Genomic DNA, 20,362 nt, shown 5'->3' on the forward strand with positions numbered 1-20,362 from the left:
AATCACGAAGCAACACGTTCGCAGAAAAAACGGAACTGAGGCTACGGGCGTCGTGCGTCCTACTTATCACATCGGATGACGTCGGACGTCGGAGGAGGTCCTCGACGACGGCGCATCGACATCATCGACGCAGGACACAGACGCCGAAAAAAGATTCCGAAGCAGCACGGCTGTGGTGATTACATGTCATAGATATGGAATACGTCGGAGGACCCAATCCCCTCGAACGGAGCATACTGGTTTTATACAAAAAGTTAGATTCTCCCAGAGGGATGCAGGCAGTCGTTTATCCCAGCAATAACAGTGCTCAACAATTAAAACTGGCTAGGGAACAAGCAATGCCAAAGCCAATAGGTTCGTTCAGAAGGAGGCCTTTAGGGAGCCAGGAAAGCCAAAGTCAATGGGTCAGTTCAAAGTTCTGATGCTCTCTTCTTAGAAAATGTTTTTAAATAGTCAGTAGTTCAAATAGAAAAATCATAGCAACTCAAGAGTCACTTTGAAGAAGCACAAACTGAAAGGCCAGTGCAAGTGAATTGAGGTCAACTCCAAAGAGGGTAAAATAGCACTCCCCAAGGTAGGAAGCACCACAAATGGTAAAAGTTTGAGGTACCCCAAGCTCCACAGTACCAGTCAACTGAAGAATTTGTTCCAGCTGGATGCCTTCCGGTTGCAGTGCAGCAGAACCTTGTTCCTGGTCCTAGGTCATGGTGATGAAAGAGAGGACGTCTGGCAGGCTTCTGCGGCAGCACTCGAGAGAGGGACTCCGCAGCAATGGATTCTCCTTGATTCAACAGCTCTTTGTGGTTTTGGTGCCTTTTTCTCAGCACCAAAGAAGAACAACCCGCTCTGGTTGGATGTTAGTTGATCCCTCGGTCCTGGACTCTGCTGAGGGGACTCTGGATGAAGATTTCCTGCTTATGTAGGGTCCTCTGGATGCCCACGAAGTTCTGGACACATTTGCATTTCCGAAGACAATGCACTCTATGATGGTCAGGGGTCCCCGGGTATTGGGATTCTGCAGCCTTGGAACGTCACAGCAAGTCAGGGGTTGTGCCAAAATTAAGCTCGTCTCAAGGTTAGTTGGTCCCACCAGCCCAGGGGAGGAAGTCGTCTGGTATGGGTCTTCCCATTCGAAACGGAAACAAGGTCAGCACAGCTGCAGGGCTTCACAGGGCACTTCATGGTCCAGGAGGGAGCTGCTGGCGTCTCTTCACGTCTTCGTCTGATGTTGTCCTCCAGTGGTCAACTCTGCCTCTAGATCCAAAAACCTCAGCTTTTAACCAAGTTCCCATTCATTCACAGCCCTAGGCTGTCAATCACCCAGCAGGCTGGCTGTCCTCAAGAACAGCCAGCCGGCCAATCAGAACTGGTTTCACTCAGGCATAGCTAGAGACAAAGGACAGGCACGTTTCGGGACCCTCCCTTCCTGCGTTTCCAGACGCACTGGAGCCTGGGCTGGTTTCAGGGCTGAAGTCCGCCAAAGGTGAGATACACAAAGGACTCAAACCTGTTTCAAACAGAGTAAAAGCCCAGAAGAAAGAAACTGACAAGAAATGGTAAACAAAAGCAGACTGGGGCCATTTTGAGAAAATGGTGACCCTTGTGTGCTCTACTGTAGCTAAGGATTCAGCTTACAGATACATGCCACAAGGTAGTACAAAAGAAAGAACTGCCACCAGCCAGTCAAGGGAGTTAGTGTAACAGAATGTCACATGAGGAGTGGGATAAAAGTTGCTATGCAACCCCCCAAGCACTCCACATAGGGTGGTGTGTGCTGGACCCACAAAGGAAAACTTAAGACACGGGTCATCTTACTATTCTTGGGAACAGTAGTTCACCCAAGAAAATGTAGTTTAACATTAAGAGATGTCCAAGGGACTTCTCAGTGGCATTGCACAAAAGGTGCTGTGTGTCACAATGCACAAAGCAGATGCCCATGGAGTTTACCAAACGCCATTAAACAGTAAAAAACACAAAAATCCCAGTCAGAAAAAACACGGGAGGATCCCTCCCCCCCCCCCCCCCCCCACTCAGGAGTTAAACATTTAAAAGCCTTGAGTCCAGCAAAAGAGCTGGGAGTCTTTAAGGTTAAAGGGAATTAGCACATAAATGAACATTCTCCCGAACACTCCCCAGCACTCAACATAAGGTGGGGTGTTTTGGCTCACTATATAAAATGTAAAGGGGCTGGGAATCTCACTTTGCTTCTTGGGAACAGCAGTTCACCTAAGAGGAGAGAAATTAAAAAGGAAAGCCCAAAGAGCCAACCCAGTCTAAGCCCAAAAGGTATAGGGAACTATAAATCCACACACACTATTTATTTATTTTTTTAAACTTTATTTTTGAGCTTTTCATACCATCGGTATACATTTGCGCCAACATGGTGCATCCTCTTAACAACAAAAGAGGGAAAGGAGGGGAAAGCGAAGAGGAAGAAAGGAAAGTGAAAGAAAGAACAAGAGAAAGGAATAATATAACATTACCCACTAAGGAGCTCTCCCACCAAGGCCGCCCCACCGCTCCTGCGTCAACAAAACAAATATCAATACATTCTTTGCTTAAAACTGACTCGATTTAGGTCAGGATTATACAGTAGCTCTTCAGTCACAAAGCCCTATTTCACGCTCAGGTGGTTTCGGAATCAGATGGTACAGTACTATTTAGCAGATATGCGACGTATGGCCCCCAGATGTCTGGGGGGCGAGCATGTAAAGGAAGGGTTCTTATAAATTCACTCTCTACATCCTGACAGTATGTTATGTCTTTCTTCCAGTCTTCGATTTTGGGTAGTGGGCCATGGCTCCATGCCATGGCGATTCGCCTTCAGGCCAGGACCAGCAGAAGTTCTGCTAGTTTACGGGACGCGGGTTGTAGGCATCTAGTGAGGCCGAGAAGGGCCGCTAATGGCAGCGGGGTCACCTGTTCCCCCCCTATGATGTCTGCGATTATTTGTAAGACTGAGACCCAGAAGCGTTGAATTCCCGGACAATCCCATGCTAGGTGAAAGAAATCTGCGTGTGGCGCCGCACACCGGTCGCATTGGGTCGAAGCTTCTGGATGATGCTGGTGCTTCTTAACCGGGGTGTAGTATGTTTGGTGAACAAAGTTGAAGTGTATTAGTTTAAAGCGTGTATTTATTGCGACTTTTTGAGTTTGGCGCAGGATATAAGACCAGTCTTCTGCGTTTATTGATTTCTGGACGGCAGATTCCCATTTTTGCTGTGTTTTAGGATTAGGTGTCCCGGTGTCTGCCACGAGGGATTTGTAAAGCAGCGAAACCAGCCTCCCTTCTCCCCGCGCCTGGATGGTGTTGTGTAACAGATCCCATGTGGGGGGTTGTTTTGGGAATGAGGGAAACAATGTGTAGGGTATGGCGTAGTCTAAAGTAAAGGAATATATCCAGGGAGGTGTTCCATCCCCTGTCTTTGGCCATTTGTGGGGTGAGGAAGGTGCCTTCTGGGAAGAGGTCCCCAAAGGAGTGGACATTTATCTTATCGGCCCAGATTAAGCAAACTTTTTCATTCGTGAGTGGGATGCCCGGGATGTATCTGATTGGCAATAGGGGGGGAATATCTTACGGTCAGGCCGTATTTGACAGCCATCTTTTTCCAGATTGCATATGTGGACAGGACGTGTTCAGCGAGTTATGCGGGACTGGAATTTGACTCATAATAACGGCACTGAGCAAGTCTGGTGAGGCTAGGGCTCGTTCCACCTGCAAATGTGGGCGAACGAAATGGGACATATACCAGTAGCTCAGAAAATGAGCCTGGGCTGCCCAATAGTATTTTTCTATGTCTGGCAGTGCTAGACCACCCCTTGACGTTGGAAGAACTAGGGTGTTATACGCGACGCGCGCAGGTTTACCTGCCCATAGAAGTTCCAGAACTGCAGACTTGACTTTCAGGAGAAAGGCTTTGGGGAGTAGAAGCGGAATATTAGAGAAAAAATACAGAAGCTTAGGGAGTATGACCATTTTCGTCAAGGAGGTTCTGCCCCAAAACGTTAACGGAAGCGTCTTCCACCTATGTATCCGGTCTTGGATGGCGTTCAGCGCGGACACATAGTTATCTCTATATATCTCGTGGTGGTTACGTGACATATATATCCCCAAGTAGCGCACCCTTGAGTTTTCCCATTAGAAACCATGATCGTCCACAAATTCAACTGTATTGGGGGTCAGGGGAAAAACTACAGATTTGGAGTGGTTAATTTTAAGGCCCGACATTTGGCCAAACTTTATCACTTCACGCATTACTGGATTGAGGTTCTCTTGGGGGTTGCCGATAAACAGTATCACGTCGTCGGCGTAAAGGGAGACAATCAGTTTGCGAGGACCTAGTTTAAGACCCCTATGTATTTGGCATTCCCGTAGTCGCGACGCCAAGGGTTCCATGATGAGAGCAAAGATCAGGGCAGAGAGTGGACATCCCTGTCTTGTTCCACGCTCCAGTGCTATGCCCGAGGACCTAGTGTTACCCAGAGTGATGTAAGACCGGGGGTCGTTATACAACAGTGATACTAACTTAATGAAGAATTTGCCAAAGCCCATTTGTGTGAGCGTTGCTAGCATGAAAGGCCACTCCACAGAGTCAAACGCTTTCTCAGCGTCAAGAAGCACTGTGATTGCCTGTTGTCTCGGGTCCAGGGCCTCGATAACACTGAACAGCCGTCTTATGCCGAAGGTAGTGCTGCGACCCGGAATGAATCCGGCTTGGTCTCCAATTACTAGAGCCGGCATTAGAGGGAGAAGCCGTGATGCGAGAATTTTTGTGAGAATTTTATTGTCCAGGTTGATCAAAGAAATCGACCTGTATGAAGCACATTCATCTGCGGGTTTGCCGGTTTTGTGCAGCACTATTATATTAGCTTCATGCATCGTAGGGGGAAGGCTGCCTCGCTCAATAGATTCCTCGTAGACGTGGAGCAGGAGAGGCGCCAGGATAGCCGCGTGTGCCTTATAGAACTCTCCAGTGAGCCCGTCTGGTCCCGGCGCTTTGGAGCTCGGGAGGGATTTTATTGCGTCCAATATTTCTGCTTCGGTTATTGGTGCGTTCAGTGGTTCTCGTAGGGCTGCCTCCACCCAGTACAACTCGGTGTCGTTGAGATACTCTTGTAGCGATTTCGAGTTACCCCTGGAACTGTACAGGTTCTAATAGAAGTCCCGGAATGTATTGGCGATGTCCTCTTCCGTGTATACCAGCTGCCCATGAGCGTCTTTAATGCATTCCACCCGGGTTGGAGTTTTGTCTATTGAGAGCAGCCGGGCCAGTAGTGCACCAGGTTTCTGTCCTTCTCCGTATTGACGGATTTGATGGCCGCGGCTGAGGAATTTTAGTTCCCTTTCGGCTGTTTCCCTGTACTTCAGGAGTTCTTTTTTCAATTCTGCTTGGAGTTGAGGGTTTGGTGCTGTGGAGGCTCTCAACTCTATCTCCTTTAGACGTCATTCGCTGTCGGAGAGCTCTCTACGGATTAGCTTTAACATTCCATTTTCTTTAGCTATGCATATTCCTCGAACGAAGCACTTCAGCGCTTCCCATATGGTGCTGGACGAATTGACAGATCCTTGATTAATCTCTATGAAGGCTATCATTTCTTGACATAGTTCAGCTGCGAAGCCAGCATCCGAAAGTGAGCCCGGCTTGAATCTCCATCTTAGTCCGGGAACTGTTGTGCCTGCTAGGGAGGCCTCAAGCGGGACCATCGAGTGGTCAGAAAGAGTGCGTGGTAGGATTTGACTCGTTCCCCATGAGAACGGACAGTGGGTGGATGCCATGATATAATCAATCCGGGAGCTGGTGTTGTGGACGGGTGAGTAAAATGTGAAGTCTCTCGCATTGCGGTTATGCTGTCTCCATGTGTCCGATAGATCAAACGCATGACATATCTCTCGGACTTGCATGCTGGCTTTGGACGGGTTCCCAGTTGTGTTGTGGGATTTATCGAGTTTGGGGTCAATTGGCGTATTGAGGTCAGCTCCCCATACAATGGTTGCTGTATTGATCTTTCCAAGTTGGGACATCACCCAGTTGAAATTGTCGGGACCATCAGTGTTTGGAGCGTAGGAGTTCACAATCACCACTTCCCTCCCTGCGATTATCCCTCTCACCAGTAGGGCCCTTCCCTCAGAGTCTTTCTGTGATTCAATTAGGCTAAAGTTCGTCTTTCTGTCAATCAGGATTGCAACCCCTCTGGCATAGGAGTATGACGAGAAATATCTATGGCACCCCCAGGATTTGGCCCACTGAAGTTCCGTTGCCGGCAGGAGATGGGTCTCTTGGACTATGGCAATATTGATTATGTGTCTGCGTAAATACTGGAAAATGTTCCTATTCTTCGCTGGTTGGTTACCGCCACGGATGTTCCAGGTGGCTATTTTAAATGTTGTTACTGTCATCTAGGGTGTCAGGTAGGTTCCTGTTCGACAGGATGTGAGGGTGAGACCGGAATCTCGATCCATGTAGGAGTCCGAAGGGCTTGTCTTCCGAGTGACTTGTGAGTCGCGGTGTTACTGTTTTAGGATGAGAGTGGGGGGAAGCCTGGACGTGGTCGAGCAGATAAAAGTAACTGAAAAACGTCAACTTCCCTCCCTTGTGTGGGCAACCCCCAACACGCCCGCGATGTGCCCACCCGCAACCATAAAACTACAGCCATTGCTGTGCTTAGGGCGCTGGTTGCCGAGCCGGAGGCCGCATGGCCCCGAAATCGTTAATTATGGGGTTCTGTGGTGAGTAGTATATGTCGTGAAGGTTTCGAAAATGGTTGCTCCACTGTGCGGTGTCAAGGAAGGGGGCTTATGTCGGGTTTCTCCTCCTCCGTTCATCCCGTTGTAGATTCAGAACATTGGCTGCAGGTCTGCATCCGGCCCTGTCCAGGTACTCGGCGGCCTCCTCAGGTGTGGTGAAGAAATGCGCCCTTCCGTCATGCCGGATACGGAGTTTGGCAGGATACAGCATGGAGTAAAGGATGTGGTTATCTTGCAGTCTTCACTTAATTGACGTGAAGGAGCGCCACTTTGCTTGATCTGATGAGAAATCGGGAAAAATTTGAATAGGGTCGCCGTCAAATTGGAGTTTCCCCTTTTCTCTGTCTGCTTTAAGTATTGCATCTCGGTCTTTATAATTGAGTATCCTAGCTATGATCGGACGTGGGTTCGCTCCAGGGATAGGTCTGGTCGCAGGAATCCTGTGCGCTCTCTCTACTATAAATAGCGAGGAGAGGACCTCCGATCCCAACAATTAGGTACACATGTGTTCGATATGGTCTTCCATTTTGGTCTGGATTTGTTGCTCCCGGACCCCGACAATTCTGATGTTGTTTCTCCGGGAGCGGCCCTCCAAATCTTCATTCTTAGCTGAGACAGCTTTCAGTTGGGATTCTAGCGCAGAGACCCTGGTGGTTAGGGCCGCCGCACCATCATCGAGGTCTGACACACGTTGCTCCACGTTGTCTAGTCTTTCGGCATGTTGGTCGAGGCGGTGCTGAATACGATCTACTTTGGAAGACAGATTATCCAGTTTACTCCCCAGGTTGCCAATTCCGGCTTTCAGGTCCAGGAGAATTTCCTTAATGTCGAGGCCAAGGGTCGGGTCCTCGGTAAATTCTGTGTCTTTTGCCGGGGATGCAGGTCTGCCGTTGGGATCTGTTGGCATGGTGGAGGAGCTGGCCTCAAAGTTCAGTTTTTTCTGCGTCTTGTCTGTCTTCCCCATGGTCCGCACACGTCCACCTGCCCCCTCTTGGCTGTATGTGTTGCTCACTCGCTAGTGTGACGGACCAGAGGCTCTGTGCCGACGTTGGTGATGGTCTCAGAAGCGTAGTTGGTGGTCTGCTAAGTTTAATGTGTATAGGCAGAGTGCGTCCGGACTATGGTGAGCTTGGAAGTCTCTTACAGCTGTAGTGGCCGGGAGCTGGAGCGTGGAGGAAGTGCTGCAGCGCCGCTAGATTGCCAAGGGTATGCTGTTGGGCGTCCAGACGTGGTCCCTGGGGAGCGTTTTAGGAACACTCTGGAATAGGGCACTGATGCAGCTCGCAACCGTCCGACCGGCTGCCCTCCGGTGTAGTTGGTGCTCAAGGCGTCTTGTGGTAAGCGGTGTGAGCCTGTTCACAATGGCTGATTCTGCTGCCGTTTGATATTGGTTCCGGAGGCTGAGGGCCGGAGAGTAGAGAAAATGGTGTTCGTCGTTTTGGCCCCTCCCCCAGTTCAGCTTTGTGCGGAAGTTGCAGCGATCTCGAGGTGTAGGTGTGCGCTGGTGTGCCCTGATGGCCGGGGGGATCTTGCCTGGTCCACCTGCGGGAAAGGGCCGTCAGGCGGGAGTGTCTGCCGCCCGGAGGGGGCGCGTGTCGGCGCCCGCAGGGGTACTGGTGGATCCTCCCTCAGGCGTTATGACTGGCGCCGGCTGCTACTACTCCTCTGTCAGCTTGTGACACGCTAGGCCGGGGGGGTTCCCGAATGCGCTGGGATGCAGGACAGGATGGCGCGCGCCCGGCTGGGCTCCTACCTTCTCCTGCAGGGCCTCAACGCCGGGCGGACCAGGAGCCGTCGCGGGGACGGAGACCGCTGCGTCTCTATGCGCACAAAGGGTGCGCACGTCAACCCGACTCCTCTAGGCGGCCCGTCACCGATATGACTGGTGCCACGGCGATCCGCACCACTGGGGCACTCCTCCTCCGCTCGCCTCGGGAAGCCCGATCCGGCGGGCTGCAGCGAGTCACTTAGAACTCCACTGATTTTGGGAGTTTCGGGACCCAAATGGTTCCAAAATGTGCAGCTCGGCGTCCGGAATCAGTGCAACGTTCACAGTGATGAAGTTGGGCACCACAGCAGGATGGAGGTTACAGGATTCTTTCAGGGCCACGCAGAGCTCCCTAGGAAGCCGCCATCTTGCTCGGCTCGCTAGCGCCCCCTCAAATCCACACACACTATGAAGAGACATAGAAAGGCAACCCATAAAAAGAGTAAAAGATTAGGTGAGGGGAAAAAGATTCCCACTCACATAGGGACAAGGACAAATAATCACCAAGTCCAAGCAAAAGGTTCTGGGGTTGACACAAGTCAGGAAGATTTATCACAAACATGAAAATTGTACCTAATACTACATTAAAGCCCTTGCCTCGCTTGGGCTTCTAACTGGCCATTTTCTGTTTGTGAGGTCTTTTTTGGGTTTTACTCTGCGCACTAAGCCAGGTTGGAGCCCTTTGTTCGTTTTGCCTTTGGCAGGCTTCAGTTCTGAAACCCGCCTCTGGCTCCAGTGTGTCTGGAAGGGCAGGAAGTAAGAGGTTCCCGAAACTCCCCTGTCCTTTGTCTCCAGGATTGCCTGAATACAACCTGTCCTGATTGGCTGGTTGGCTGCAGTTTGAGTGACAGCCTAGGCCGTGCATGAATGGGAGAAACCTGCTTAAAAGGCGAGAGTTTTGGGACTAGAGGCACAGTCGACCACTGGGAAGAACACCAGACGAAGAAACTGAACGAAGCTTGCTGCATCCTCCTGGACCTTTGAATTGCCCGGTGAAGCCCTGCTGCTGTGCTGAAACTCCTTTTTCTGATTGACAAGAGAAGCTCCGGAAGGGACGACTTCTTCCTTTGGGTTAGTGGGACAAACTAACCCCAAGACGAACTCCACTGGACCATCATTCCCGACTGGCTGTACTTCTTTGCTGCGGCAGGAACCGAGTGCCAGAGGTCGAGAAATCCGTAGTTGAGTGAAAAGTCTGCAATCCAGCCAGAAGCTTCATGAGTCTCCCAAAGACCCTGTAGAAGCAGGACGACCGGAGCTCGAGTCCCCTCAACAGAGTGCAGGACTCAATGAGTGAAAGAAGCCCAACCGGTATCCAAGATCTGCAGTGGTGCTGTTAACTGTGCGCTGAAACCACGAAGGACAGCCAGCCAGTAAGCCATCCAATCAGGACTGGTTGCATTCAGGCATTCCTAGAGACAAAGGACAGGGGAGTTTGGGAACCTCCCTCATATCCCGCCTTTCCAGACACACTGGAGCCAGAGGCGGGTTTCATGACTGAAGCCTGCCAAAGGCAAAAACGAACAAAGGGATCAAACCTGGCTAAGCGCAGAGTAAAACCCAAGAAGGAGCTCACAAACAGAAAATGTGGAAAAAAGAAGACCAGGGCCATTTTGACAAAATGGTCACCCATGGGTGCTAGACTGCAGCTAAGGATTCAGCCTCCGGTATAAGAGCACAATGGTAGGAACATTAAACCACTGCCACCAGCCATTTAAAGTAGTAAGGGTAACATACATTTTTTTTGCATGAGAATGTAGAATAAGGGGCTACTAGGTAACCCCCAGCACTCCACATAAGATGGGGTGTGCTGGACCTACAAAGAGAAAAGGTAAGTAAAGTCAATTTCACTTTACTATTCTTGGGAACAGTAGTTCACACAAGAAAAGGTATTTAAACCTTAGGAGAAACCTAAAAGGATTTCTCAGTGACACTGCACGACACTGCACTGAAGGTGCAGTGTGTCACCATACAAAAATTAGATGCCTATGGAGTTTGTCAAGACTCCAAAAAGAATGGAAACGCATAATATAAATCAGATCAAAACACATGAGGGAGTGAGCAAAAAGATCTCACTCACTCCAGGGTAAACATTTAAAAGTGCTTAAGTCCAGCAAAAGATCTGGGGGTCTCTAAGGTTGAAGGGAACTGGAGACATGAGAATTCTCCCCAACACTACCAATCGTAGATTGGTCTAATTTCTGGATGCAACCCCGTTTCACAACTTTCACTAGAGGGCTGTGGACAATTCTCCCTAACACATATCTAATGTATGTACAAGGGCCAAAACTGTTGGTTTTTAAAAGAAATTCAGTGCAAAGAACAGAGGCAAGGGCACATTTCTTAGAAGTCAATCAGTTGAAAGCACACTTGGTTAACACATTTTTATAACACCACAAGCTAATTTACAGTCAAGCCATTACCTTTCTGAATACTTCATAAAAAGAACAATGCAACCCCTTAACAGCACATGGCTAACTCAGAGATCCCAGCGTGTGTGTTTTGGGTGAGAAGGGGAAGGTAGCGGGTAGGACTGGGCAGTCAATGGGAGGAAGAGAGCTACAAATCCAAACTCCCATAGGGTGTGTCCCCCCGCTAACACCTCAATTCTATCCTCTCTTCAATTCCTAAGAGTTTTGACTTCTAGGAAGTGCCCACAATGCCAATTCAAAGTAAAAACGAATCAACTATCCAGGCCGCAAAATCAAGGGCTATACGAATTCATTTTTAGAAATCAATTAGAAACTTGCATATTTCATCAGTAATATAATGGGACTGTTTATTCAAGACCAATATTACTTGTGGGCGATGCTTGGGGTGATCTTTATAATCTTCTTTATATGTTGTTTCTTCTTGTGCTTTCTTTTACATCGGCAAGTCACTGAACATTGTAAAGTAACTTAGGATATTGATAACTTATGAGGTATGCAACCAATTTGCTAAGTTTCTTTCTCATTTAAAACGATTAATACTATGGAACATGAGTTTGCGGACTGACTTTTGTTAAAACACAGGCTTACCTCGGGTGGTCCATGAAATGAATAGGAATAAAGAATGGGCTGTATCATAATGAGGGACTGGGTCAGGTCTTGTCTGGTGAAATGATGGCGATAGTATGAAGATTCGTCAGGGCTGTTATTGAACACTTGAAGGAATGGCGATCTTCGCAAATGGAACATAAACTTTATTCCCAAAAAAGAAGACAACATCTGGTTAGCCATCATTTCATTTGACAAGATTATAAAGTACACAAATTTCTCAGACATGAATATGCATAAAGTGGTCTATGGAATTGACCAAAAGGGCATCTTGCACATTAATACAGCATGTTGCAAAATGTCAAGTTATAAGCTACTAGTGAGGCACAAAAGTCTCTTACCCCTTGACATTGTGAGTTCTACCATTGCACACAACACACCATTTCTTATTTGGCAACAGTAAATGATCAGTCATCAATGGCTAGAGTGAGTGCATGTGTGGCCTAGGTATGGAAGAAGCTCAATTCCAAGGAAACTGTACTATAAACAAACCTGGTCTATGATTAATTCAGGGAATTCGTCCCTTCTACGCAAAGGGGAGCCACCTCCTTTGGGACTAGGGAGGTCAGCCTGCTATGCAATACCATTCCAAGGGGATAGGGCAAGTGGGATCCTGTTGGGGAGATTTATCCTGTTTATGTTTCATCCATGCCAATTGCTGAATATTCTCTAAACATTTAATGTCAAATAAATGTACTTTACCAAATGTACAATCTTGCGGTTTGATTTTAAACTACAGTTTCATATTTCGAAGTGTGGCGCGCTGTGTTGTGAGATGATCTGTGTTGGTTTCCGGGTTCTGTGTGAAGTTGCGTAGAAGACAACTGGGCGTGTTTGGCTACGCAGCCCAGTAACGTCACGGAGAGAGGCGGGGAATATGAATGCTTTGTTGATGTCGGGCTCAGGGGCGGGGGATATGATTTAGTACCGCAAAAGCAGGTCACCCAGGGCGATGTGGCAAGTTGATAAGATTATCACAAAATGGCGGCGCCCTGCTGCCTGTTTTCGCATGTGTTTAGTAGAGAAAAACTCGGGTAAGGTCCATAGGAAATTTTTCTACGATCGACCGACTTAGGCTTAAAAACACATGGCCGACCCATAGGGACAATAAACATTTCTGACCGAACCATTCCTTTAATCCTAAAGGAGTGGAGCCTTTTTCCACTGATTCATTCTTTTGGAACTCTATTCTTTGTATACTACATGTACTATGGAGTATATCTGCTCCATAGCTCTTAAAAGCATCTGTGTTTTACTACTGCAGCACACAGCTCCTTATGGGCAGTGTTGCTGGGGACTATTAGGGTCCTCCTTCAGGATTCTCTTTCCTATATCCTTAAAGTTAACCAGTGTTCTTAAGGATCGAGAGATACTTAGTATCGCTCCTAAAACCTAGTCTGAGAGATTGGCGCGCACACACCACTTTATGTGGAGTGCCAAAGGGGTACCTAGTAGCCCCCCTCTCTCTGCTCCTGTGACTTTTTAGTCAAATAGACAATCTCCTAATTATGGCTGGTGGCAGTGGATGTGTTCTACCAACTATTGTGTGATTTTTGTACCGCAGGCTATGTCCATAGCCTTGGTAGTGCACAATAGGGGCACCAAAGTACCAACTTGGGGCCTCACTTCTTTTTTCGCCATTACTAGGGTGGTTGTTCTTGGCCAGCCCTTCTCCCAGAATGGTAGGAGGAGGAGGCCTGTGTGTGTTTTGCCTTTGGCGGGAACACTTTGGTGTCCCTGCCTAGGCTCCAGAGTGTCTGGGCAGGCAGGAAGTGGGGGGGGGGGGGGGGAGTTTTCCACACCCCATGTACTTTTTCTGCTAGAGTGCCTGAATGGCACCAGCTCCCACGGTCAGTTTGTCCTGAATGGACAGCCAAGCACCCCTTTTTGTAATCTGTTAAGGAAGATTGCAGAGTGAATGCTGAAACTGTATAAAAGGTGAGGCTCCCGGAGTGAAAAGCAAGTAGACCACTGGAAGCTGAAATAACCAAAGACGACGATGACCAGTGACGCCTGCAGACCCTTTGCAACACTGAAGCGACCACCACCGTCCTGACCCAGTTTTCTTTGCGACAGAGGATCTCCAAAGAGGACGACTCCTTCCCTTTCACTGGTGGGAACAACCACTCGCAAGACAAACTGTTTTGAGCCATGTCCTGAGGTCCTGCAAACCCAATACCAGAAGACCTGCTGCCCATTATGAGTGCACGGTTGGCCAAATCCGTCCAAATCTTTGTTTAGCCCTCAAGGACACTCCAGAGACCCAATCCAACTCGACCAGAACCCCCCCCCCCCGATCAGAGTGCGGGATTGCAGGAACTGAAGAAGATTGACCAGTGAATCGAGTTTGTTGTTGCTGCAGAAAAGGCATTAAGACCACAGCGTGACCAGAGAAGTTGCTGAGCGCCATGCCAGAGGTCCTCCCTCAAGAGTGCTGCTGAAAGATCCCATTCAGTGGCCTGTCTTTCGTCATCAGACCAAGGAATCTGGAGGTCAGGTCCAGAGCTGCAACATCGCAGAGCATCCACCACAAATGTTTTCTTCAAACCGAAGGTACTGTCCGGAAAAAGGCATTACTTACCTTATTCCAGAAAGTCGCTCCAGAGTATTGCAGTGCATGTAGAGGTCTCCAGGGCAACTCCCTCTTACTTCTGACTCAAGCAGCTGCTTGTGTCTCTTTAACAAGTCCTTTAACAGGGTCTCCAGCGTTGGTTAAGCCTTCTTGTATCTGCCTTCCTAGATACTAGAAAGTATCCACAGGAACTTTTGACTTCTGCTGCTTTTCAAGACATTAAGCCTCTCCGAACTGCCTTTTATGTAGGGTTGTGTTTTGGACTTAAAAGATTTGCTTTGCAGGGAAACTGCCTCTAGAACCTGAAGCTCTGCTAGGAGAGCACTAACCAACTGTTTTCCAACCCAAAAATCACTACCTTGTATGTCTATGTTGACTAAATGCAATTACTGTATTAATTTGTTGTATGTGTATGCTGACTAAATGCAATTACTGTATTACTTTGTGGGTGCGCGTTATTACCGATAGTATGGTAGACCTGTCAAACTCCTGTAACAATTGTGCACGTTCAGCAACTATCAACTAAGAAGTGGCCTTTTGAAAGTATTGTAAATTATACCCATGTGTGTTGGTTTATTGTACTAAGTATTTAACAGTGACTCTTGTGTAAATATAATACATCTATATTTTAAGATAAATGTATGTGTAAGTGTTTCTTTGATGTGTATTACTAGCTAGGTTCAGTGTACTTACCTACAGCTCATATCTTCCTCTTAAGATAAGTCCAACTGCTCTGCCACTCTACCAAGGTCCTCGAGTAGTACAGACTGATACTAAGAGTTGGGGATCTACAAACCACTGGGATAGCTTACTGAAGTCTTACCTCCAAGTGGGACTTCAGGAAAACTTCTGCAACATCCCCACCTAGCAGGGTAGAAGAAGACATAAGAAAGGAAAGGCCATCTTGTTCAAGGCTTTAAAAAAGTACAGCCACCATTTTGGGCAAATGGTGTGTCCCTTACTGCAGTTGCAAAGACAGTCTGCAATGAAAGTTCACAAAAAGTTGTGTAAGAGGTACACTGCCACCAGCAGGAACAGACAGATCTGTCACAGTAACCTACAAGTTACTGAGTGTTGACAAAAGGGATACATTTGAGCCTCTCAGCACTCCACATAAGGTGGGGTTGTGCCGAACTCGCCAAAGAAAATACAGGTAGGATAAAAAGTATGTGGAAAGTCTTAGTGAACCATAGCACCATTTTAAAAAATACAAAAAGACTTCAAGGCCCGGGTTGTACATCTGCCAGCAAATGTTTTGGGCACTGCATTAAAAACATAAGAAATGCTTTTTTCCTTGTGGGAACATTTGAAAGTTAAATTGAATACCATTTCCACTCATGATGTTACGGGGGCCTGGTATGGGATCCCCAAGTCAGACAGACTTTGTGGTGAGCAGCAGAAAGTGTTAAACATCTAATGGTCTGTCGTTTCTACTTTACCTGTGAGATCAATATATCTTGCTGCTGTTGGTTTTCGACCAGATCAATTTGAAGCCATCAATGAGAACTGAACTGTCTTTATCAGTGGAAACAATGCGGTATATATTTATCATTTGATGCAGTTTTGGCAGGTCATTTGAGAGATATTAAGTACCCTATAACTTATTGCGGTTTTGTCTTTTCGATTTACTTATTTGATTTTATTAAGATGCATGTCTTTTATGAATGGAATTTGGTTGAGTGTATTAAAAGCCGATTGTTTTTGGCTGTATTACTAATACAAAAAATAAAAAGGTTTCCCCCTGCCTTCCTTGGTAACACTGAGTTAACCAAGGGAAAATGAAGAAATACTAAAGTGGAATCTCTAGGAACCCCCAGTAACACTGCATAGAAAGTGCTGCAATAATAAAAAGGTAGATGCCAGAAAGGTTGGACGAAAGCATAACTCGAAAAAGTAATACCAAAAAGAGATAAAAAGGGTTCCCATGATCACAGTAAAAGAATGGATGAGTGAGTGTGGAAAAAGGTTCCCCACTCACTCGGGTGAATCGGTCAAAAGAAAATCCAACAGTACAGCAAAAAGTGCTGGGAGAATCACAAGTGGAGAGAATTTCGCACAAAGATGGAAATCTACTCTAACAAACAAGATGGCCAAAGAAGAGGGCGAAATGCACCTGGAGCAGCCATTTTGAGAAGGTGGTACTTAAAATGGCCTAATGTGGTAAAAAACAAAATGAAAGTGCTTAACAGCAAAACACAACCATCTACTACCAGCCCTTGCAGGACAAATCAAAAAAGATAACAAATGTTAATACAGAAAAAGATACATAGACCCATGCATCCCTTCACTGTAAGGTAGTGTGATGTGTGCTACATTAAAACAAAACAGTAATCTCGAATATGGGACAGAGTACCCCTTGCACTGGTGACCTTATGGGCTGTCCAGTACACCGAAAAAAGGAGTTGAGCAAGGGAAGTAAAGCAAAAAGACTACTTGCATCCAAAAGTCACTAAAGGGTGTAAGCCTTAGCAAATAGCTTGGGCTTCCAATGCTGTCAATGGAAGGCCAGTTGCAAAAAGAAAATGTTTTCCAAACGCTGCACCTTTAGCGGTTTTCTGTCCAGCTACAACATTAGGCTTCCCAACAGATTCGGAAGAGTTAAAGATGTAAAAGTAAGTAACAAAACAAGACTACGTTGTTTTGGTCAAGGATTTTAAATACCTTTGTTGGATATATCAGTTTTAAAGTTTCTGAATTTGTATTTTGCTGTATGATTTTTTTTTCAATTTCTGATATGGGTTGTAGGTCAATTGGTCGAATCTAAATTGTCGACAGGACGACGACACCAAAAGGTCGACCGGTTAAATGATCGAATTTTTGGTTTTTTTTCACTTTTTTTGGGGGGGGGGGGGGAGGGGGGGGGGTGTCCACCCCCAAAGCCCCTATTTTTGCTAAAAACCAATTTTTTCCCTAAACGAAAACCTAAAAAAAATATATAACTAAAAAAAAAATGCGATCATTTGTCCTGTCGACCAAATTGTGTCAACCATTTGTCTGTCGACCATTTGACTAGACACCTCTGATATGCAATGTGGGAAATGTATATTGTTCTGTGTGTTTTAGTGCTTTGATATACACTGAATTTCAATGTAATCAAACTTTTATGACTTTTCTAGTTTTGCAAAGGTTATTTTAATAATCATATGCAAATAAATAAACTAACAAGACATCAACAGACGTACATAAGCACAAGACAATCGCACTCAGTTTTCTGTGCTGAAAATAGTTTTCAGGTTAACACAACTGGCTAATAACAATAAAAAGGGAATAGCTATGTGTTAAATAGTTGCAAGTAGGGCTAGCACTAGAAGTGTATCTTTAAGAAATCTCAGATGGACCTGCAGCTTTAGTTTTGGAATCTGCACACAAAAGCTGCTACTTCTGGTTCAAGTAATTTTGCGACGAGAACAAAATCGGGTTCTCTTGCACAAAGATGATTCAAACTGATTTTTTAGTTTCTTCTTTAATGCACGATTTATAATCCCACTGTAGCAATTACTCTGATTATGGCCATAGATGCTACAGGTGCCTTTTCTCTCTCTTTTTCTTTCTTTTTTTCTCTCTCTCTCGCTCTCTCTCTCTCTCCCTCTCTCCCTCGTCCCCCCTGCTTTCCCCTCCCCCTCTCTCCAAGGATGCCTTTTGAAATGTTACTGTATCTGCCTTGAGAAAACTCAGAAGGTACGAAACACAGCTTGGCATTAAACCAAACACTGACTGCACATGGATAATTTGTGTATTAAAGAATACTTAAGCAATCTCAAAGATGTCTTTGTACCATCATTAACGTGTATATGGGAGCTACTGTGCTGGTAATTGGACCTGTAACTGTTCTAATGCATGTGTATTCCCCTCCATAAGCATTTGAATTGTATGCCAACACAAGAAGTGCACACTATCAGATGTAAGGATAGTCTATGTAGCACAGGAAAGCAATCCCACCTGGCTATCAAAGATGATATATACAGAAGTGCTTACCTGGGGGTAGAGAGAAAAGGATTCCGACAGCCTAAAAGAAGTCGGGTCATCTTTGTTGTACTGTCCAAATTTCTGACACTGTGGACAAAAAGTGATAATGTTACAGTGTGCTCAATGTAAAGAATTTCAGAATTACATATTTAAATTGAAAATCGGAATCAATGTTAAGTACAGGATGGAGGAGAGCACAGCTTACTTTCATGCTTCCATAGTGTTGAACCGCTTGAACAATTTATTACTTGCAACTACCTGGCAAAAAAAACACTCAAGCCCTCAATGCAAAATCACTACTTTCTACATTTGATTCACCATAGTTATGCCTCTTGGTAATAGACACCCTCCAGACACACAATCCAGATTACATCCTGGTGGATAGTTGCAGATCATAGCATTTTATTTTAACTAAGTGCAAGACGCTAGCTCCGCTCACTCCCAGGGCCCATCCAATTCTGAGGTCCTAAATCTCATTCCTATTCATTTGCAAAACAGACATATCATGGCTGAATTTAATGGAGGGTGTGCCTTACAACTCAAGTAATAAGAATACAGGTAACTATAAATCCCTTTAATCCCAAAAATGAGGCATTCACTTAGACAGGAAGCCTGTGGCTCAATGTACAGAATATGATTTTAAGTAAAGTTTCCATAGTTCTCTTGTGAGGGGTGTAGGAACACTTATCATAAGTGAATAGAGGTTGCCCACTGTTAAGCAAGAATTGATGTAGTCACACTACACAACAATTATCTGCTTGGTATTATGTAACTCATGATTTGGTATACGTCTGTACTACACAAGCTGGTAGTGTGACTGAGCAGCCAGGCCTATCTCAAGAGGTGTAAATGTGCGCTGTAGCAATGCAATTACCAAATACAAGTAACCCTTACAGTTAGTCATAGTTATTTATTTAACATCAATTTTTAAATAATCGTTATTTAAAAAAGGCAAGATAGGTAACAATTAAATATACTTTAAAATACTTTCACATAATCAGCACAAGTTAGTGGATACCCTTTTGATATGCTGATCACACACTTCCTACACCCGGAGGTGACTTCATTCACAAGGACAGTAATGGCATTTATATATCACTAGTTATATGTTGCATACTCTGATGTTGCAGAAAGGAAAGGTTAAAGGAAGGAAAAAGGTTAAACCGGTTCCCTGGGCATGCAAGTATACTTAAATCTGCCTATGAAGTCTAGACAAGCCTTTCCAGCAGTAACAGTCTAAAACAAGTTACTACCTATGAGGGGCAGAAATATCAAAGTCAATGGACTAGAAGAGTCTGCAGGGAGACAGGACAGCCAAAACCAATTGGAGCACAGTCTATGGAGCTGAGGCACTTCTTCGATAATAAAAGTCTCTCACAAAGTTGTTTTTTAGAAATCATTTGTAAGGTCACAAGCTGTTACACTTGTGAAAATCAGAGTTTGAATCAACTCTACAAAGTAAGCTGTTAGGCAAGAGTGTGGCCAATACCCTTTGGGAGACTACACCAACCTTGTCCTCCTGGCAATAGGTAACCCAACCTTTGGCATAAGTCTTTGCTACACAGGTTGGTGGTGTGGCTGAGCAGCCACGCTCATCTCAAGAGGGGTCAACGTGAGAAGTAGGGTTTTTACACAGTGACGAGTATTCAAATAAACTCTTACACTCAAGGTTTCTTGATTAAACAAGTATTAATTTATTTAACAGTCAGTTGAATAATCCTTCTTCAGAAGGGAGCAATTATATATGTAACACAAAACTACACTTCAAAATACACCTCTTAACTTCTCTGAATCAGCAAGTACCCATTTGGGATGGCACACAGATTCTTCCTACACCCTGAGGTGACTTAAATAACTAGGACACTGCGGACATTAATATTTCACTGGTACATTTAGAGCAATACTGAGTTTGGTATCAAAGAAAAGGGTTCAAGAATGAAACAGGGTTTAAACAAATATTCTGCAGCAGGTAAGTACTTTTGAACCCCCAATTCAAAGTGAATTAACCCTTTCCTGGAGGAAAGGTAAAACACAAAATCAGAGGGTAGAAAAGTCTGTCAGGGAGCCGGGCCAGCCAATGTTAATTGAACAAATGTCTAGGTGAGCTGAAACACTACTTGCAGGTAAATAAAAGTCTTGCACAATGTTTTAGAAGTCTTTATAGAGAAATAGTATCACTGTAGAGCCACAAGCTGCAAGGCGTGCGAGGGGCAAAGCTGCAAGAAACTCTGCAAAAGCAACCAAGACAAGTCTCAACTGAGAACTAGCAAGGC

General features: G+C 45.8%; 1 protein-coding gene across 1 annotated transcript in view; it reads right to left on the reverse strand.

The window, feature by feature from the left end:
- SEC23B (SEC23 homolog B, COPII coat complex component) overlaps positions 1–20,362 on the reverse strand; it is a 474,773-nt gene that overhangs the window by 123,220 nt on the left and 331,191 nt on the right. Inside the window, exons 15-16 of the mRNA XM_069607535.1 lie at positions 18,099–18,176; positions 11,534–11,695 (exon numbers count right to left, since the gene is read on the reverse strand). Of these exons, the coding sequence (XP_069463636.1) occupies positions 11,534–11,695; positions 18,099–18,176 (240 nt within the window). The remainder of the gene's footprint in view (positions 1–11,533; positions 11,696–18,098; positions 18,177–20,362) is intronic.

This window comes from Ambystoma mexicanum, chromosome 4q, assembly GCF_040938575.1.
Source record: "Ambystoma mexicanum isolate Mex_15411 chromosome 4q, UKY_AmexF1_1, whole genome shotgun sequence".
Classification (NCBI taxonomy): domain Eukaryota; kingdom Metazoa; phylum Chordata; class Amphibia; order Caudata; family Ambystomatidae; genus Ambystoma; species Ambystoma mexicanum.